The 16,984-nt window shown below is 43.8% G+C and overlaps 1 protein-coding gene across 4 annotated transcripts; it reads right to left on the bottom strand.

Annotated features, from left to right (window-relative positions):
• Positions 1-11,110: 11,110 nt before the first annotated feature.
• Positions 11,111-16,721, bottom strand: znf593 (zinc finger protein 593). Of its 4 annotated transcripts, none has more exons than XM_078238175.1 (4): positions 16,661-16,721; positions 14,435-14,647; positions 13,047-13,109; positions 11,111-11,518 (listed from the first exon to the last, which is right to left on the bottom strand). In XM_078238175.1, the coding sequence occupies exons 2-4, from the start codon at positions 14,632-14,634 to the stop codon at positions 11,386-11,388; spliced, it is 396 nt and encodes a 131-aa protein (XP_078094301.1). In that variant the 5' UTR covers positions 14,635-14,647; positions 16,661-16,721; the 3' UTR covers positions 11,111-11,385. The 4 variants fall into 4 exon arrangements, with proteins under 4 accessions (XP_078094301.1, XP_078094300.1, XP_078094302.1 ...); XM_078238174.1 differs by having other exon boundaries at positions 11,129-11,518; positions 14,435-14,790; positions 16,661-16,679; XM_078238176.1 differs by having other exon boundaries at positions 11,130-11,518; positions 15,160-16,685.
• Positions 16,722-16,984: the final 263 nt, after the last annotated feature.

The following is a 16,984-nucleotide window of genomic DNA, read 5'->3' as shown; positions in this document are numbered from 1 at the left end:
TCTGTGTGAAAAAATTGCCCCTCTGAACACTTTTGTATCTCTCCCTCTCACCTTAAACCTATGCCCTCTAGTTTTAGACTCCCCTACCTTTGGGAAAAGACATTGACTATCTACCTTGTCTATGCCCCTCATTATTTTATAGATCTCTATAAGGTCACCCCTCAGCCTTCTACGCTCCAGGGAAAAAAGTCCCAGTCTATCCAGCCTCTCCTTATAACTCAAACCATCAAGTCCCGGTAGCATCCTAGTAAATCTTTTCTGCACTCTTTCTAGTTTAATAATATCCTTTCTATAATAGGGTGATCAGAACTGCACACAGTATTCCAAGTGTAGCCTTACCAATGTCTTGTACAACTTCAACAAGACGTCCCAACTCCTGTATTCAATGTTCTGACCGATGAAACCAAGCATGCCGAATGCCTTCTTCACCACTCTGTCCACCTGTGATTCCACTTTCAAGGCGCTATGAACCTGTACCCCTAGATCTCTTTGTACTGTAACTCTCCCCAATGCCCTACCATTAACTGAGTAAGTCCTGCCTTGGTTCAACCTACCAAAATGCATCGCCTCACATTTATCTAAATTAAACTCCATCTGCCATTCATCAGCCCACTGGCCCAATTGATCAAGATCCTGTTGCAATCGGAGATAACTTTCTTCACTGTCCACAATGTTTATTAATGTCTATTAATCACCCTGTTTACTTCCTTCAATGTTTATTTATTCTGCTGAATTAATTCTCTTTTGAGCCCACTTTATATCTGTTGCAATTTTCAACTTCCCCATATTTAAAAATTATATCTAAATGTACTCTGCGTTCTGGACTACTTATCTTATTCTCATGATAAGTTTGCTGATTTTAAACTTCCACTCCTCAAAATGCTGTTAGGTCATTGCCATTGTTGAATAGCCCTAAGTTAGTTGCCGCCGTTTTCAAGAAATATCAAATCATGAATTTCAAGTTTGCTGACGACACCACCGTAGTGGGTTGGATCTCAAACAATGACGAGACAGAGTACAGGAATGAGATAGAGAATCTGGTGAACTGGTGCAGCAACAATAATCTCTCCCTCAATGTCAACAAAACAAAGGAGATTGTCATCGACTTCAGGAAGCGTAAAGGAGAACATGCCCCTGTCTACATCAACGGGGACAAAGTAGAAAGGGTCGAGAGCTTCATGTTTTTAGGTGTCCAGATCACCAACAACCTGTCCTGGTCCCCCCATGCCGACACTATAGTTAAGAAAGCCCCACCAACGCCTTGATTTTCTCAGAAGACTAAGGAAATTTGGCATGTCAGCTACGACTCTCACCAACTTTTACAGATGCACCATAGAAAGCATTCTTTCTGGTTGTATCACAGCTTGGTATGGCTCCTGCTCTGCCCAAGACTGCAAGAAACTACAAAAGGTTGTGAATGTAGCCCAATCCATCACGCAAACCAGCCTTCCATTCATTGACTCTGTCTACACTTCCCGCTGCCTTGGCAAAGCAGCCAGCATAATTAAGCACCCCACACACCCCGGACATTCTCTCTTCCACCTTCTTCCGTTGGGAAAAAGATGCAAAAGTCTGAGGTCAGGTACCAACCGACTCAAGAACAGCTTCTTCCCTGCTGCTGTCAGACTTTTGAGTGGACTTACCTTGCATTAAGTTGATCTTTCTCTACACCCTAGCTATGACTGTAACACTACATTCGGCACTCTCTCCTTTCCTTCTCTATGAACGGTATGCTTTGTCTGTATAGCACACAAGAAACAACACTTTTCACTGTATGTCAATACATGTGACAATAATAAATCAAATCAAATCAAATCCAAAAGGGACAAATGTAATCCTCACACTTCCCAACCCACTTATTTTGTGTAATTTCCACGAAACATTCCCCCCCCCAACGTTATATATTTTTTGAATTAACAATTCCTATTAATTGCTGCAAATTTTTAAAGACACCAAGATTCAATCCTGTCTAGGACCGAATGGGTTAACTTTCTGCTTGTTTCAAAGTCGGCTTGTATTTTCACAGCAATCTTTTGGCAATGTGTTCCTTTTTAATATAGAAAGCACGCTTTGACCTTGGAGCTGTTTTATTTTTAAAATCCTTTTTCCTCTGGTGTCTACAACACTCAAAAAGCTGCCAATTTTACCTAAAATATAGCTCTCCTTTTATTCTAAAAAAAACGTAAACTATCGTCTTCCTCCTCTTTCTCTCCCACGGTCAGTTTCCGTACAGGTGCGTGACGATTTTTCGGTACTGCTTGCAGCGGAATCAAATCTTTTTCACCCTTGACTCCTTGAATTAAGCCTGTCTCCTCACCTCCTACACTTTATTTGCGCGTCCCTTTCGGATCCGCTTTTATGGCCCGGCGGTACTTTTGGCCAAACCCCTATATTAAGCGTGAAACTACTGCTATCAGTTTTACCTTTGCACCCCCACAGGAGTTTGGGGGGGGCAAAGTACATATTTACATATTTAACACATTCTTCCTATGTTAGTGATATGGGCTTTCTAATAGAGTCTTAGAGGTTTACCGCATGGAAACAGGCCCTTCGACCCAACTTGTCCATACCCTTTTTTTAAAACCCCTAAGCTAATTCCAATTGCCCGCATTTGGCCCATATCCCTCTATATACCCATCTTGTCCATGTAACTATCTAAATGCTTTTTAAAAGACAAAATTGTACCCGCCTCTACTACTACCTCACATATTTACCCCGCTAATCCCCCTAATCTACACATCTTGGACAACTAAGGGACAATTTAGTTAATCCCCTGACATTAAAGTCTATCGGATTTGGCGATTCAGTGTGTACCTTCCTCTTAAAAATATGGTGAGCAATTCTTAATAAAAATATACTCACCCATTCGAGGGGATGTGTTCACTTGAGCGTCGGCTCCAAGGACATCCCAAACCGTCGCCAAATTGTAGTGGGAGAATTCTGTTTCGGTGACCGGATTACTTTAGAAAGTTCTAAAAAGCAACTTTGATAAGTAAACTCTTGCAAAGGTAAACGAAACTCAGTTTTTAAAGCGTAATACAATTTTATTTTTAAAACTAGATTTATTAAAACATAGCAAATACAAAACGAAAACATACAATAGACAGACAAACAAAAACTTTGGCCGAAGGGGGGGATCCAAGATAGACTCAACGGCACAACAGTACCACTGAGCTTTCTCCGCAGATCTCCACTTTCGTGCCAGAAACTTGAGCGATTATACAATTTAGTTATCTTAGATACAACCCAGCAATTAACTTAACATGATCTCACTTACTATTCAACTTGTCAATCTATTCATGACAACATTCTTAAAGCGAATTACAATCTCACGCCTTAAATAGTAGTTTGCCATTTGTTCATTCAACTGTCGGAAGCATAATCCTCAAAAATGGCTTCCTGGTTGCTTAGCAATATAAAACAATAATTTTAATTTATTCAGCATTTTGTGGGGGAGTCAAAACTGTTTTTTTCTGCTAGATGAGGGCCCAGTCATCTGGCAGAATTCCCAATCCAAGTTTTTGGACTCCCTGTCCTCAAATACAAAATTATATTATTTATTCCTCTAAACAATGCATGATTTCACAACTGTACCCATATTCAAGTTACATTGTAGCCGAGTTTCATGTTTTAGCGAATTTACTGACACAATCGTTCCTTCAGTTTTACAATTTAATATTGACAGGCTTATTAGCTTTACATTTAAATGCCCATTTTATTCTAAAACCTTATATTAAAATATTAGTTGTTAGATATCCTTGTGTTGAGTATTAAATGATTAAATATTCCCTTCATCAGCCAGGGGCCTGGGTTCGATTCCCAGCTTGGGTGACTGTGCGGAATCTGCACGATCTCTTCGTGTCTGCATGAGTTTCCTCCGGGTGCTCCGGTTTCGTCCCACAGTCCGAAAGACGTGCTGGTTAGGTGCATTGACCATGCTGAATTCTCCCACAGTGTACCCGAACTTGCACTACAGTGTGATGACTAGGGGATTTTCCCAGTAACTTCATTTCAGTGTTAATGTTAATGGCCCATATCCCACTATACCAATCTCCCCTACCTTTGGGAAAAGTTGTTGACTATCTATCTCATCTACGCCCCTCATTATTTTATAGACTTCTATAAGATCATCCCTAAGCCTCCGGTGTTCCGGGGGAAAACGTCCCAGTCTATCCAGCTTCTCCTTATAACTCAAACCTTGTCCTCTTGTTTAGAGGGTCCAAGGTGGTAGGCCATGCAGTGAGGGGCATCCTTAAGTCACAGATGTACCCAGAGATAGCAGAGGCATGAATGTGGGTTTCAGCAGCAGATCAGCCAGAGCTTTATGTTCGGATTCCCCTCCAGGACCTGATGGCCACAAGAGGTTCGTTCACACCATGAGCTGATTGTCCAGCTGCACATTCTTCCTGTACCAGCAACTGGACACATAACAAATCCTTTGCACTGTGGGCTGTATAACCTCTATAGACTGTATCACAGTCTGTTGCATTTCCTATTTAAGACATTACCACCTGATGATTTATACACCTTGTAAACATGCTGTGATTCAACTAGTGCAATAAAATGGGTGTGTTTTTTTTATTATTAGATAAAAATTAAGAACTTGGCAACCACAGCAGATGCCAGTCACCTGGATGTCACCACTCGGTGGCAATAGATACAAATGTGATGTGTGGAATGGAGGGAGACTGTTGCACTTTTTCAGGCTAACTCTAATGGTAAAAAGCACTGGCTACATTGGAAAAAAACAGAATGATAAATAGCAGTAAATTTAAGGTATAAACTTCATAGGATGTTGGGCACAGAAAGAGGCACAGTGGTATTGTCACTGGACTGATAATCCAGAGACCTATAGTAATCCTGGGGACCCAGGTTCGAATCCAGCAGATGGTAAAATTTGAATTCAATAAAAATCTGGAATTAAAGATTCGATGATGGCCATGAAACCATTGTCGATTGTCATTAAAACCCATCTGGTTCACTAATCTCCTTTAGGGAAGGAAATCTGCCATCCTTATCGGTCTGGCCTACATGTGTCTCCAGAGCCACAGCAGTGTGACTGACTCTTAAATTGCTCTCTGAAATGGCCTGGCTAGCCACTGAAGGGCAATTGGGGATCAGCAAAAACGCTGACCTTGTCAGCGACGCCCACATCCCATGATCGAATAAAAAAAATTCCGTTGATTTTTGGCCAATCAAGTCTGCACCAACTCTCCCTGGCCCTATCCCTGTAACCTCACATATTTACCCCGCTAATCCCCCTAATCTACACATCTTGGACAACTAAGGGACAATTTAGTTAATCCCCTGACATTAAGGGACAATTTAGAATGGCCAATCAACCTAACCCGCACATATTTGATCTGTGGGAGGAAACTGGAGCACCCGGAGGAAACCCACACAGTCACAGGGAGAACATGCAAACTCCACACAGACAGTGACCCAAGGCTGGAATTGAACCCAGGTTCTTGGCGCTGTGAGGCAGCAGTGCAAACCACCCTACCGCCCATCGAATCATATTAAAATCCTGAGTGGACTTGATAGGGTGGATACCAGGAAGATGTTTCCTTTTGTGGGGAACCTAAAACGAGGGGGCACAGTTTAAGAATAAAAGGTCTCTCTTTCAAAACGAGAGATGAGAATTTTTTTTTCTCAAGTGGGTTGTTTATCTGTGGAATTCTCCAGAAGGAATGGAGGCTGGCACATTGAATTTCTTCAAGACTGAATTAGATAAATCTTTGAGAGTCAATGGTTATTGGGGTAAGCGGAGGAGGGGGGAGGCAGACAGGCAAGCGGAGTTGAGACCACAGCCAGATCAGCCATGGTCTTATAGTAGCAGGCTGAAAGGGCCAGGCGACCTACTCCTTTTCCTGAGTCCTATGTTCACCATTAAACAATGAGCCAGAGCCAAGTACCCCGGCTGTTCTTCCGTGAGTCACTGTGCAGGACATTGTGCTTGGAGTCATTTGGTTGCTTGACGCCATCATGTGGCTTGTCGGCTTTCAGTTCACATAGGGATTCACATTCTGAAGTGAAATGCTATCAAACGAGGTGTGCTTACATATAGATGTAATATGGCAACTTGTTATCTTGTTTTTGTCTTTGATGTCGCTAATAAAATGATCCACAGGTTTTTACTGCCTCATTTGTGTGGTGTAGTTGCCAGGGAATACCCCAGTCTAAGAGTAAAGTATCAGCTATTGGCATTTCTGGGAAGCTTCGATCTGGAGCTTAAAACTTGGGGAAGAAAAGACAGGAAAGCAACTGTCCTGCTAAGGTGCAGTGGCAAGGAAACCTGCCCACCTTCAACAGCCCACCTTCAACAGCCTTATTGTGATGCAGCTTGCTAACTTCCTGCTTAAATATAAACCATACAAGCACAGCGTGGTGTCATGAGCAGTGAATGGGATAAATCACCTGTTGTTCTGGGTTTCATTTGGTATCATTGATTGAACCAAATTGTAACATTTGCGCCACACAGATGCCAGGCAATGACCATCACCAATAAGAGTCAGTCTAACCACCGCCCTTTGACGTTCAATGGTGTAACCAGAAACTCAACTGGACCCACCACACAAGCGCAGTGGCTACAAGAGCAGGTCAGAGGCTAGGAATACTGCGGTGAGTAACTCACCTCTTGACTCCCCAAAGCCTATCCACCATCTACAAGGCACTTGATTTTTGGCCAATCAACTCTCCCCGGCCCTATCCCTGTAACCTCACTGCCCACTCCCCACTTGCCTGGATGGGTGCAGCTCCAACAACACTCAAGAAGCTTGACACCATCCAGGACAAAGCAGCCCCGCTTAATTGACATCACGTCTACAAACATTCAATCCCTCCACCGCCGATGCTCAGTAGCAGCAGTGTGTACTATCTACAAGATGCACTGCAGAAATTCACCAAAGATCCTTAGACAGCACCTTCCAAACCCACGACCACTTCCATCTAGAAAGACAAGGGCAGCAGATAAATGGGAACACCACCACCTGCAAGTTCCCCTCCAAGCCACTCACCATCCTGACTTGGAAATATATCGCCGTTCCTTTGCAGTCGCTGGGTCAAAATCCTGGAATTCCCTCCCTAATGGCATTGTGGGTCAACCCACAGCACATGGACTGCAGCGATTCAAGAAGGCAGCTCATCACCACCTTCTCAAGGGCAACTAGGGATGGGCAATAAATGCTGGTCAGCTAGCGACGCCCATATCCCACAAATGAATTTTTAAAAATCAAATATTGGCCAGAACAAAGCAGGATCACCCCGAGCTCTTCTTTAAGTGCCACCACTGAAATTTTTACACTCATATGAACTGGCATCCAGGACCTCAGCTTACTGCCCACCCGAAAGCTTGCATTCTGATATGCAGCATGAATTATCAGTCTAGATTACATACTCATAACCTGCAGCGAGTTCTACAACTCAAAATCTTGAGTATTGTTTCTTTTTTCTCAGCTACAGACCTAGCTCCTCCCATTAACCACATCATCACATGACCCTGCAGACCTAAATTCACCTTCCACTCCTTTAATCAAAATCCCAGGGGAATCTCCATCTATAAACAAACAATCCATGAGCTCTATCCTAAGTAAATATTACGTGGCTAAAATGAGTAATTATCCTGCTCTCCCAGCATTGGAGTTAAATGTTTTCCAGACACACCGACTGCCTGCAGAGAAAAGCTGAATTTTAAACATTCCCTTAAACAGAAATACATATATATCATATTAATAGTACACAATCATCTCAAAAGGGAACAATTTATACTGCATGAGAACAAGCTGATGATTGGTTGACAAGTCTGCTCTGATTGACTGAGCTGTTGCCATGGCTCCTTGGTGCATTCACCATGGCAATGTCTCAACCAATCAGATCCTTCATGCCAATCTTGAGAGATACAAATTGTTGTTCCTCTTGAAATTTATCTTTCTTGAGTCTGTCCTGATACAAGAGGAAAAAGTTGTCTCTTTTTTCAGCAATACTCAGGTTCTACCAGAAGACTATCTGTAAATCCAGAAGCTCAGATTCAGAAGCTAACAACATACCCAAGCTGATATACTGAGGGCATGGATTAGGAGAAATTAGTGTCAATCGGGATCCTTTGCATAAAGAAAATAGGTTTTTGGCAGTTGTTTTCAATGCTAATAAGTGCTGTTGGCAGTTTATTATTGCAAAATGTTTAATAGTACTCAAAAAGAAAATTGTACCAAGAGTGTAAGATCACACTGAAATATGAACATCACACAGGTGGGACACATTTTGCTCCCCAGGAAGTATGTTAACAGCAGATGGAAAGTACAGCCCAGAAATAAGATGAAGGATTGGTATAGGCAAAAGTGCATTTCAAAAAATGAGAAGGATGATCAACTCAAAATTATGATGTGGAGATGCCGGCGTTGGACTGGGGTGAACACAGTAAGAGTTTTAACAACACCAGGTTAAAGTCCAACAGGTTTATTTGGTAGCAAATACCATCAGCTTTCGGAGCGCTGCTCCTTCGTCAGATGGAGTGGAAATGTGGAGAGCACATTTCCACTCCATCTGACGAAGGAGCAGCGCTCCGAAAGCTGATGGTATTTGCTACCAAATAAACCTGTTGGACTTTAACCTGGTGTTGTTAAAACTCTTACTGAACTCAAAATTAGCCAGGAGAATCCTGGAATGCTACATCACTCCAATTCTGAGTGTTGGACAATCAGTGAAGCAATGCTGAGAATTGAAGTTGCAGAGTTGTTGTTTTTGAGGTGAATAATGTAGATATCTTGGACAAGTCACTCAACCAGTGAAGAGATGCGAGTAAAATCTGAGACCAAAGGAATTCTGCTGACCAAGATCAGCAAGAGACAGCGGATTTCGAAAGTCTGATGCTGATGGGAAATATCAATGGTAAAAGTCAGGGTGGATAAAGAATCTTTCTAAAGAGCTTTGCAAACTGGATACAGCTACACCAGTGAAGGTGATACATGCCTCTCAAGCAAGATAAACATGGAGGTCAATGGTTCCCAACATCCCCTTAAGATATGGTACATGAAGAGGAAAAATTTTGCAGGTTTTCTCAGCACTTATGTACTCCTAAATCCAAGGAGGCTTGAAGGATTGTGGACAGATCCTCCACTATTTTTATCCTTTCTCCCATCAGCAACTGAGTACATTCTATCCAAACGGCACAGTGGTTAGCACTGCTGCCTCACAGCGCCAGGGACCCAGGTTCAATTCTGGCCTTGATTGACTGTCTGTGCAGTTTGTGGTAAAGACAATTATTGCTGAGTTCTCCCTGTGTTTGCACGTGTTTCCTCTGGGTGCTCTGATTTCCTCCCATAGGTCGAAGACGTGAAGAGGTGGATTGGTGATGCTAAATTGCCCCTTAGTGTCCAGAGATGTGGTTAGGTGGATTAACTATGGTAAATGCATAGGTTTACAGGGATTGGGTGAGGGACTGGGTTTAGGTGGGGTGTTCTTTCAGAGTCGGTGCAGACTTGATGGGCCAAATGGCCTCCTTCTGCACTGTAGGAATTCTATGGGTGACTAGTACTGAGTGTCCTCAACATTTTTAATACCTCCAGCAATTATTGCCCATCTGTAATTTCCCTTGAGAAGGTGGTGGTGAGCTGTCTTGAACTGTTGAAGTTCGTGTGGTGTGGGTACACACAGTGCTATTAGGGAGGGAGTTCCAGGATTTTGACCCAGTGATAATGAAGGAATGGCGGTGTATTTTCAAGTCAGTACAGTGGGTGGTTTGGAGGGGAACTTCCAGGTGATGGTGTTCCCAAGTATCTGCTGTTCTTATCCTTCCAGATGGTAGCAGTCATGTGTTTGGAAGGTGCTGCTGCTTAAGGAGCCTTGGTGAGTTTACATAGAATATAGAATCCCTACAGTCCAGAAAGAGGCCATTTGGCCCATCAAGTCTGCACCAACCACAATTCCACCCAGGCCCTATTCCTGCAACCCCACGCATTTACTCTGCTAATCCCCCCGACACCAGGGTCAATTTAGCATAGCCAATCAACCTAACCCGCACACTTTTGGACCATGGGAGGAAACCCATGCAGACATGGGGAGAATGTGCAAATACCAGAGTGACCCGAGGCCGGAATTGAACCTGGGACCCTGGTGCTGTGAGACAGCAGTGCTAATCCACCGTGCTACCCAATGAAAAAAAAGGGAACACATAACAACTAGCTTACCTACTTCTCCCTTTTCCTGTTCGCTACCCCAGTTCCACACCCTCACCACCATTATTATCCCCAAGTATCTTAATGTAAAGTCATACAAAAAAATTGAGAAACAGGGTCTTCATGCCATAAACTGGTTTTGTGTCTGTTAAGCCACCTCAAAACATCAATTACAGTGAATCTTGTAGATGGTACACACGCTATCACTGTGCTTCAGTGGTGGAGGGAGTGAATCTTTCTGGAAGAAATGCTAGTCAAATGGGCTGCTTTGTCATGGATGGTATCAAGCCTCATGTTTTTGGAGCTGCACTCACGCAAGTGGATGGTATTCCACCACGCTCCTGGCTTGTAGATGGTGGACAGGCTTTGGAGAAGCAGGCGCTATGTTATTTGCCCAGGATTCCTCTGTCCTGTTCTTGTAGCTACATTATTTACATGGGTGGTCCAGTTCAGTTTCTATCATAACCTCTAGAATTTTGTTAGTGGGGCAATTCAGCAACGATAATGCCATTCCAGCTTTGTATTTTCACCTTTGATTGTCCTTTGCCATAACTACTCTAAACCCAATATAGTGGATCACTGTTGCCCAAATGCTCCCCCACTGAAACACGGTCTACTGCATTCTCCCAAACTAGGCCCAACACTGCTTCTTTCTTCATTGGGCTGGAAGCATACTGATCAAGTTCTCCTGTACATATTTCAAAAATTTCTCTCCCTGCTTGCTCTTTACTGTATTTTCCCCACTGTACAAGTGCCTCCCTTTTTTCAGTATTTTATTGTTTCTACATTTTACTAAAACTCACTTACAGATTTGCTCCTTTCTAAGTGGTAAATAAGTACAAGCCCAGCAGCATAACTTCGAATAGCAAGAAAGCTCTGCTCCTGCTGTCAATTGCCATTCATTCATTCATTCCAAATGAACAGTCTCTAGTTGGGTTTCCAGCAACTTGAAGATCAAAATAATCCATTTAAATTCTCATTGCAATTTCTTTATTGCTGTGAGCAGTTTTTACAGCCCGTACAAATACAATCCTATCAAAAGATAAAGTTACCAGTTTGAAGTGTATTTTTGAAGGCATGATGAACAGTTGCATCGATAAGATCAAAACCAAAGACATTTTTTAAGATGGTAAAAATTATACAAACTCTGAACAATATTAGAAGAGCTTTTTTGGAAAAAAGAGACAATCTCATCTTTTTTTATAAGATCAAATTATGATATTTTCATTTCTTCCTCTATTGGCTGTGTCTCAACTTTGACTTTCTTTGCTGGTATATAGGAGCCCATTCCGGCTGCTCTCTCCGCTTCTTCCTGTGTGTATGGTTCTTCACTCAGCTGTTTTAGCCTAGAAAGTACAAAATCACAAACACCAGAGTGAGAATTCAATGGTTGATTTGAGAAGTGAGCAAAGATCGTGGGATGGCAACTTCCTTTCTGTTCAATTAACGGGCTGCATTTCTTCCAGTTCAGGTATTATGTTCAACATCTTAAACGGACGCAGGCTTGTGGAGGAGAGCAGTGAGTTTAGCCAGTGAGTAACAGCTACAGACCAGGTCTGTGCTCAGGCACTACAACAAATCTCAGAAGAACCTAGATTTGGGAAGGGAAAACTGGCCCAGCTTTCCATGACTGATCACTAACTGGCAATCACCGTTAGATGGTGTACATCAGAAAATAATAAAATCAGACTCTGATTTGTAGCCCTAAGAGTTCAACAGCATGGCAGCACTTGAGGTCAAGGCTCCTCTGAATGCGTATTGAAGGGGATTGTATAATTGACTCATGTTTCTCCCCCCACCACCCTATCACACTTCAGTGGTGAGGGCGTGGGAACGAGAGATTAAGAAACAAGTGAACCAGGGTTCTGACACTTGATGAAAAGTGCACTTGCATAGTGAATGGGTCAGGAGGTCTTATGGTGTGCTAAGTAGTGTCCGTGCCTCTGAGCCAGCAACTCTGGATTTGAATCCCACCTCAGGACTTGATGGCCAAGGAAGGTGCCTTCATAATGCAACCAAACTACCTGCAAATCTTTCCATCACACACCAACAGTGGACAAGAGTGGGACAGAGCCCTGATCAGCCTGGTGATGGAAAGAACATTGTCTCTACCACCACTATCCAGAGCTCTAGACAACATGCATACAGCACCTTGAATTCCCAGAGTGATCTGTAACACAATACTTGGGGGGTTTGAGGAGTGGGAGAAATCTTTAGTAACAGCTACAGAACGTTTCGGCCAGTCTGTAATTCCCCTCAATTTACATAACCTGCCATGGCTTACAACCTAGTCTTATGGATCAACAATGGTCACCTGTAACCCTCTGGTACTTTGTCCATCAATACTAGTCACTGACTGTAATCAAAATTAAATTCAGTATCCTCAATCATGCTGATTTAACACAGTTTATGGCTTCATCTCAATAGGAGTCTAAAACTAGAGGGTATAGGTTTAAGGAGGGGAGAGATACAAAAGTGTCCAGAGGGGTAGTTTTTTCACACAGAGGGTGGTGAGTGTCTGGAACAAGCTGCCAGAGGTAGTAGTAGAGGCAGGTAAAATTTTGTCTTTTAAAAAGCGTTTAGACAGTTACATGGGTAAGATGGGTATAGAGGGATATGGGCCAAATGCTGGCAATTGGGATTAGTTTAGGGGTTTTTTAAAAAATGGACAAGTTGGGCCGAAGGGCCTGTTTCCATGCTGTAAACCTCTATGACTCTTCTCTTTGGCACATGCTAAATAATACACATTCTGTAGGATGCCCAAAGATGTATAGAATATTTTTCATAGAATATTTTTATCATTCACCGTGTTTGTCTTTATAACAAGGCAGCATTAATTAGTCCTGGAGTGCATTTTAGAATAATTGACATTACCTTCGTTTGTGAACTTTTGTTTTAAAATGCTCTTTAAGGCTTCTCTGATCAATGAAGTACCGCCTGCAAATGAAGCAAAAGAAATAAAGTGACTAAAAAGAAAACGGAAGGACTGCAAATTCTGTGTAGCCGCCTGTCAAACAATATTCATTCTTAAATTTATTCAGGGGATGTGAGCGTTTCTGGAAAGGCCCATCCATAATTGCCCTTTGACTTCTTGAGTTTAACCGAGTGGCTCGCCAGACCATTTCAGAGGGCAGTGAAAAATCAACTACATGGATGTGGCTCTGCAATTCAAGGCGGCGGCTCACCACCACATTCTCCAGGGCAATTAGGAATGGGTTACAATTGCTGGCCTTGCCAACAACACACACATCCCGTGAAAGAATTAAAAAGACTGAACTCTGAAAATATTTGTAAATGACTCCTTTTAACTATATTTGCTCTGTAACAGATGTACAATTGTAGGCGGAACACCCCAAGTTCATCAGTATACACTGCCCCCCCCCCCAACCCCCCATCGTCAGCTGGGCTTCTTGTCCTTGTACACTCCCTCTCTTTTGCAAACTCAGCTCAATTGTGTCCCCAGAAATTCCAAACTAAGAGACGTGGAGAAAGGGCATCTGAGGCTCCTGAGCGCAATGCCAGCATTCAATCAATTTCAACGTACCATAAGACCATAAAGACATAGGAGCAGGATTAGGCCACTCGGCCCATCGAGTCTGCTCAGCCATTCAATCATGGCTGATATTTTTCTCATCCCCATTCTCCTGCCTTTTCCCCATAATCCCTGATCCCCTTATCAATCAAGAACCTATCTATCTATGTCTTAAAGACACTCAATGACCTGTCCTCCATAGTCTTCCGCGGCCAAGAGTTCCACAGATTCACCACTCTCTGGCTGAAGAAATTCCTCCTCATCTCTGTTTTAAAGGATCGTCCCTTTGGTCTGAGGTTGTGCCCTCTGGTTCTAGTTTTTCCTACGAGTGGAAACATCTCTCCACGTCCACTCTATCCAGCCCTCGCTGTATCCTGTAAGTTTCAATAAGATCCCCCCCTCATCCTTCTAAACATCCAATGAGTACAGACCCAGAGTCCTCAACCGTTCCTCGTATGACAAGCTCTTCATTCCAGGAATCATTCTTGTGAACCTCCTCTGGACCCTTTCCAAGGCCAGCACATCCTTCTTTAGATACGGGGCCCAAAACTGTTCACAATATTCCAAATGGAGTCTGACCAGAGCCTTATACAGCCTCAGAAGTACATCCCTGCTCTTGTATTCTAGCCCTCTCGACATGAATGTTAACACTGCATTTGCCTTCCTAACTGCCGAATGAATCGAAGGCGATAAATCGATCCAAGATGTAGGGAACACGTTGTTCACTTACGCACAGTGTAAGCAATAGAATTGCGCATTTCCAATGGCATCATAATCAACTTCCTGGTGTAACAATTTGTCAGCATTTCCAGGTTTCATATCTTCATAAATCTGGTCTAAATCTTTTGTTCGCCTTTTCGTTTTCCATTGCTTTGATATACTTTTCTTTTTGTCGCTGTTGTGATTGCGTATCCTCTTCGACCGAGTCATTTCCGCCAATGATCTTGGAACATAAACCAATAGAAATACTCGTTTACACACTTTAAAAACATTTTGGATTTGGTTTCCACCAATGTCACGAATAAAACACTCCACATCCTTACAATCGCAAAAAATGCTGGGAAAACTCAACGGGTCTGGCAGCATCTGTGGAGAGAGAAACAGAGTTAGCGTTCCGAGTCCGATGTGACTCTTCTCCTGAACTTCGGGTTCTGAGGAAGAGCTTTATTAGACTTGAAGCATTAACTCTCTTCACATATTGCAGCAGGTCCGCTGAATTTTTCCAGCACTTTCTGTTTTGATTTCAGATCTCCAGCATCTTCAGTATTTTGCTTTAAGTCTGTACAACCACGGTTTTAAAAAAAAGCAAAATTCCCACACCTTTTCTGCAGGAGCATAAATTCATACCTTTCCGTTATTGACTCAGACCAGAATTCTGATGTTGAGTTATTTAACATCTGTCTTTGTGACCTGAGTTAATAATTTCAAGATTAGCAATAAAAGTTAAATAATTACCTTTTTCAGCCTTCAATATTTAAATGCTTCTAATTGTGTCTTAAGAGCTTTAAATTCAGGAGCTTACATATGGAAGCAGATGGTGGAGCAGACTAATGATCTGGGGTCATGAGTTAAATCCCACCATGGTAGCTAGTGGAGTTTAAATTCAGTTAATAAAATCTGGAATTGATTCACTTATTATTTATTATTAGTGTCACAAGTAGGCTTACATTAACTCTGCAATGAAGTTACTGTGAAGATCCCCTAGTGGCCACACTCTGGTGCCTGTTCAGGTACACTGATGGAGAATTCTGCATGGCCAATGCACCCTAACCAGCACATCTTTCGGACTGTGGGAGGAAAGTGGAGCACCTGGAGGAAACCCACACAGACACGGGGAGAACGTACAGATTCTGCATAGACGGTGACCCAAGGCCGGAATTGAACCCAGGTCCCCGGCGCTGTGAGACAGCAGTGCTAACCACTGTGCCACCCATAAGCGACGGTGATCATGAAACTACACTGATCAATCTGAAAACCCATCTGGTTCACTCATGTTCTTTAGGGAACGCAGTCTGCCATCCCTGACCGACATATGATTCCAGAGCCAGAGCAATGTGGTTGAGGCATAACCGAGTTAAGCAAGCCACTGAGTTCAAGGGCAATTAGGGATAGGCATCAAATGCTGGCCTTGCCAACGACACCCACGTTTCGTGAAAGAGCAAAAACTATTAATGGAATATGGATTAACAATCCAACAGGAGGGGCAGCCCAGTGGTTAGCATTACTGCCTCACAGGGACCCGGGTTCAATTCCCAGATTGGGTAACTGTGGAGTTTGCACATTCTCCCCGTGTCTACATGGGTTTCCTCCAGATGCTCCAGTTTCCTCCCACAGTCCAGAGATGTGCGGGTTAGGTGGATTGGCCGTGCTAAATTGCCCCTTAGTGTCAGGGGAACTAGCTAGGGTACATGCATGGGGTTATGGGGATAGGGCCTGGGTGGGATTGTGGTCGGTGCAGACTCGATGGGCCGAATGGCCTCCTTCTGTGCTGTAGGGATCCTATGATGAAGCCAAATTTAGGCCGCCAGTAACTTTGAAAGGTGAGTCCCTCTGTTCTTGCACTCCACTGGAAGTTCCCCTCCTCCCCCTCACAGACTCTCCACCTGGCTCCCCAACTCTTCCTGAAGAGTCGGTCGCGGCCTTTCTCAGGCCCCATGCCGCCGGATTGCCACGGGGGGGGGGGGAGGGGAGCTTTGCTCTCTGCAGCTTGGGGGGGGGGGGGAATCTTGAGAGAGTAAAAGCGGCCAGGGATGCTGGGGGGGGGGGCCACTTTGCTGCCAGTGTCTGGCGCAGAGACCTTATAAAGAGCAGCGAGGGTGAACCGCGCCAGTCACTGCCCACACCCCGCGCAGCCAGGCCTCAGCACGGCGAACAGTGCGGGTGAGGGGCCGCGATGAGCAATGTGCCGCTTCCCATAGTCGAATTGCCGCTCCCGGCTCCCGCTCCCGATCCTCACCCGGAGCTTCGCCGCCTCCCGCCGGAAACAAAGGAACTACTTCCGGGCCCAGCTCCTGACCCCTCCCTCCCCCCCAGCCGGCGTCACAAAGGTCACTGAGAGTCACGTGTCCCCTCCCCTTGAGCTGCTGCCATTTGAGTGGAGTGTCCAAGACAATGTCAGCAAAGCTGCAGAGGGAACTCCCAATGGGAGAGCGGGACAAAGAGGGAATGTTCTCCTCTAAAACCTCCACATTATTCCTGTTCCCCACACACCTTGTAAACACTTGATTTCATTTATTATTGTCACATATATTGGGCTTATAGTGAAAGAGCTCGGAATACA

This window comes from Mustelus asterias, chromosome 21 (genome assembly GCF_964213995.1).
Source record: "Mustelus asterias chromosome 21, sMusAst1.hap1.1, whole genome shotgun sequence".
Classification (NCBI taxonomy): Eukaryota; Metazoa; Chordata; class Chondrichthyes; order Carcharhiniformes; family Triakidae; genus Mustelus; species Mustelus asterias.
The sequence above is the reverse complement of the archived record's forward strand: the minus strand, read 5'-3'. Positions and strand labels throughout refer to the sequence as shown.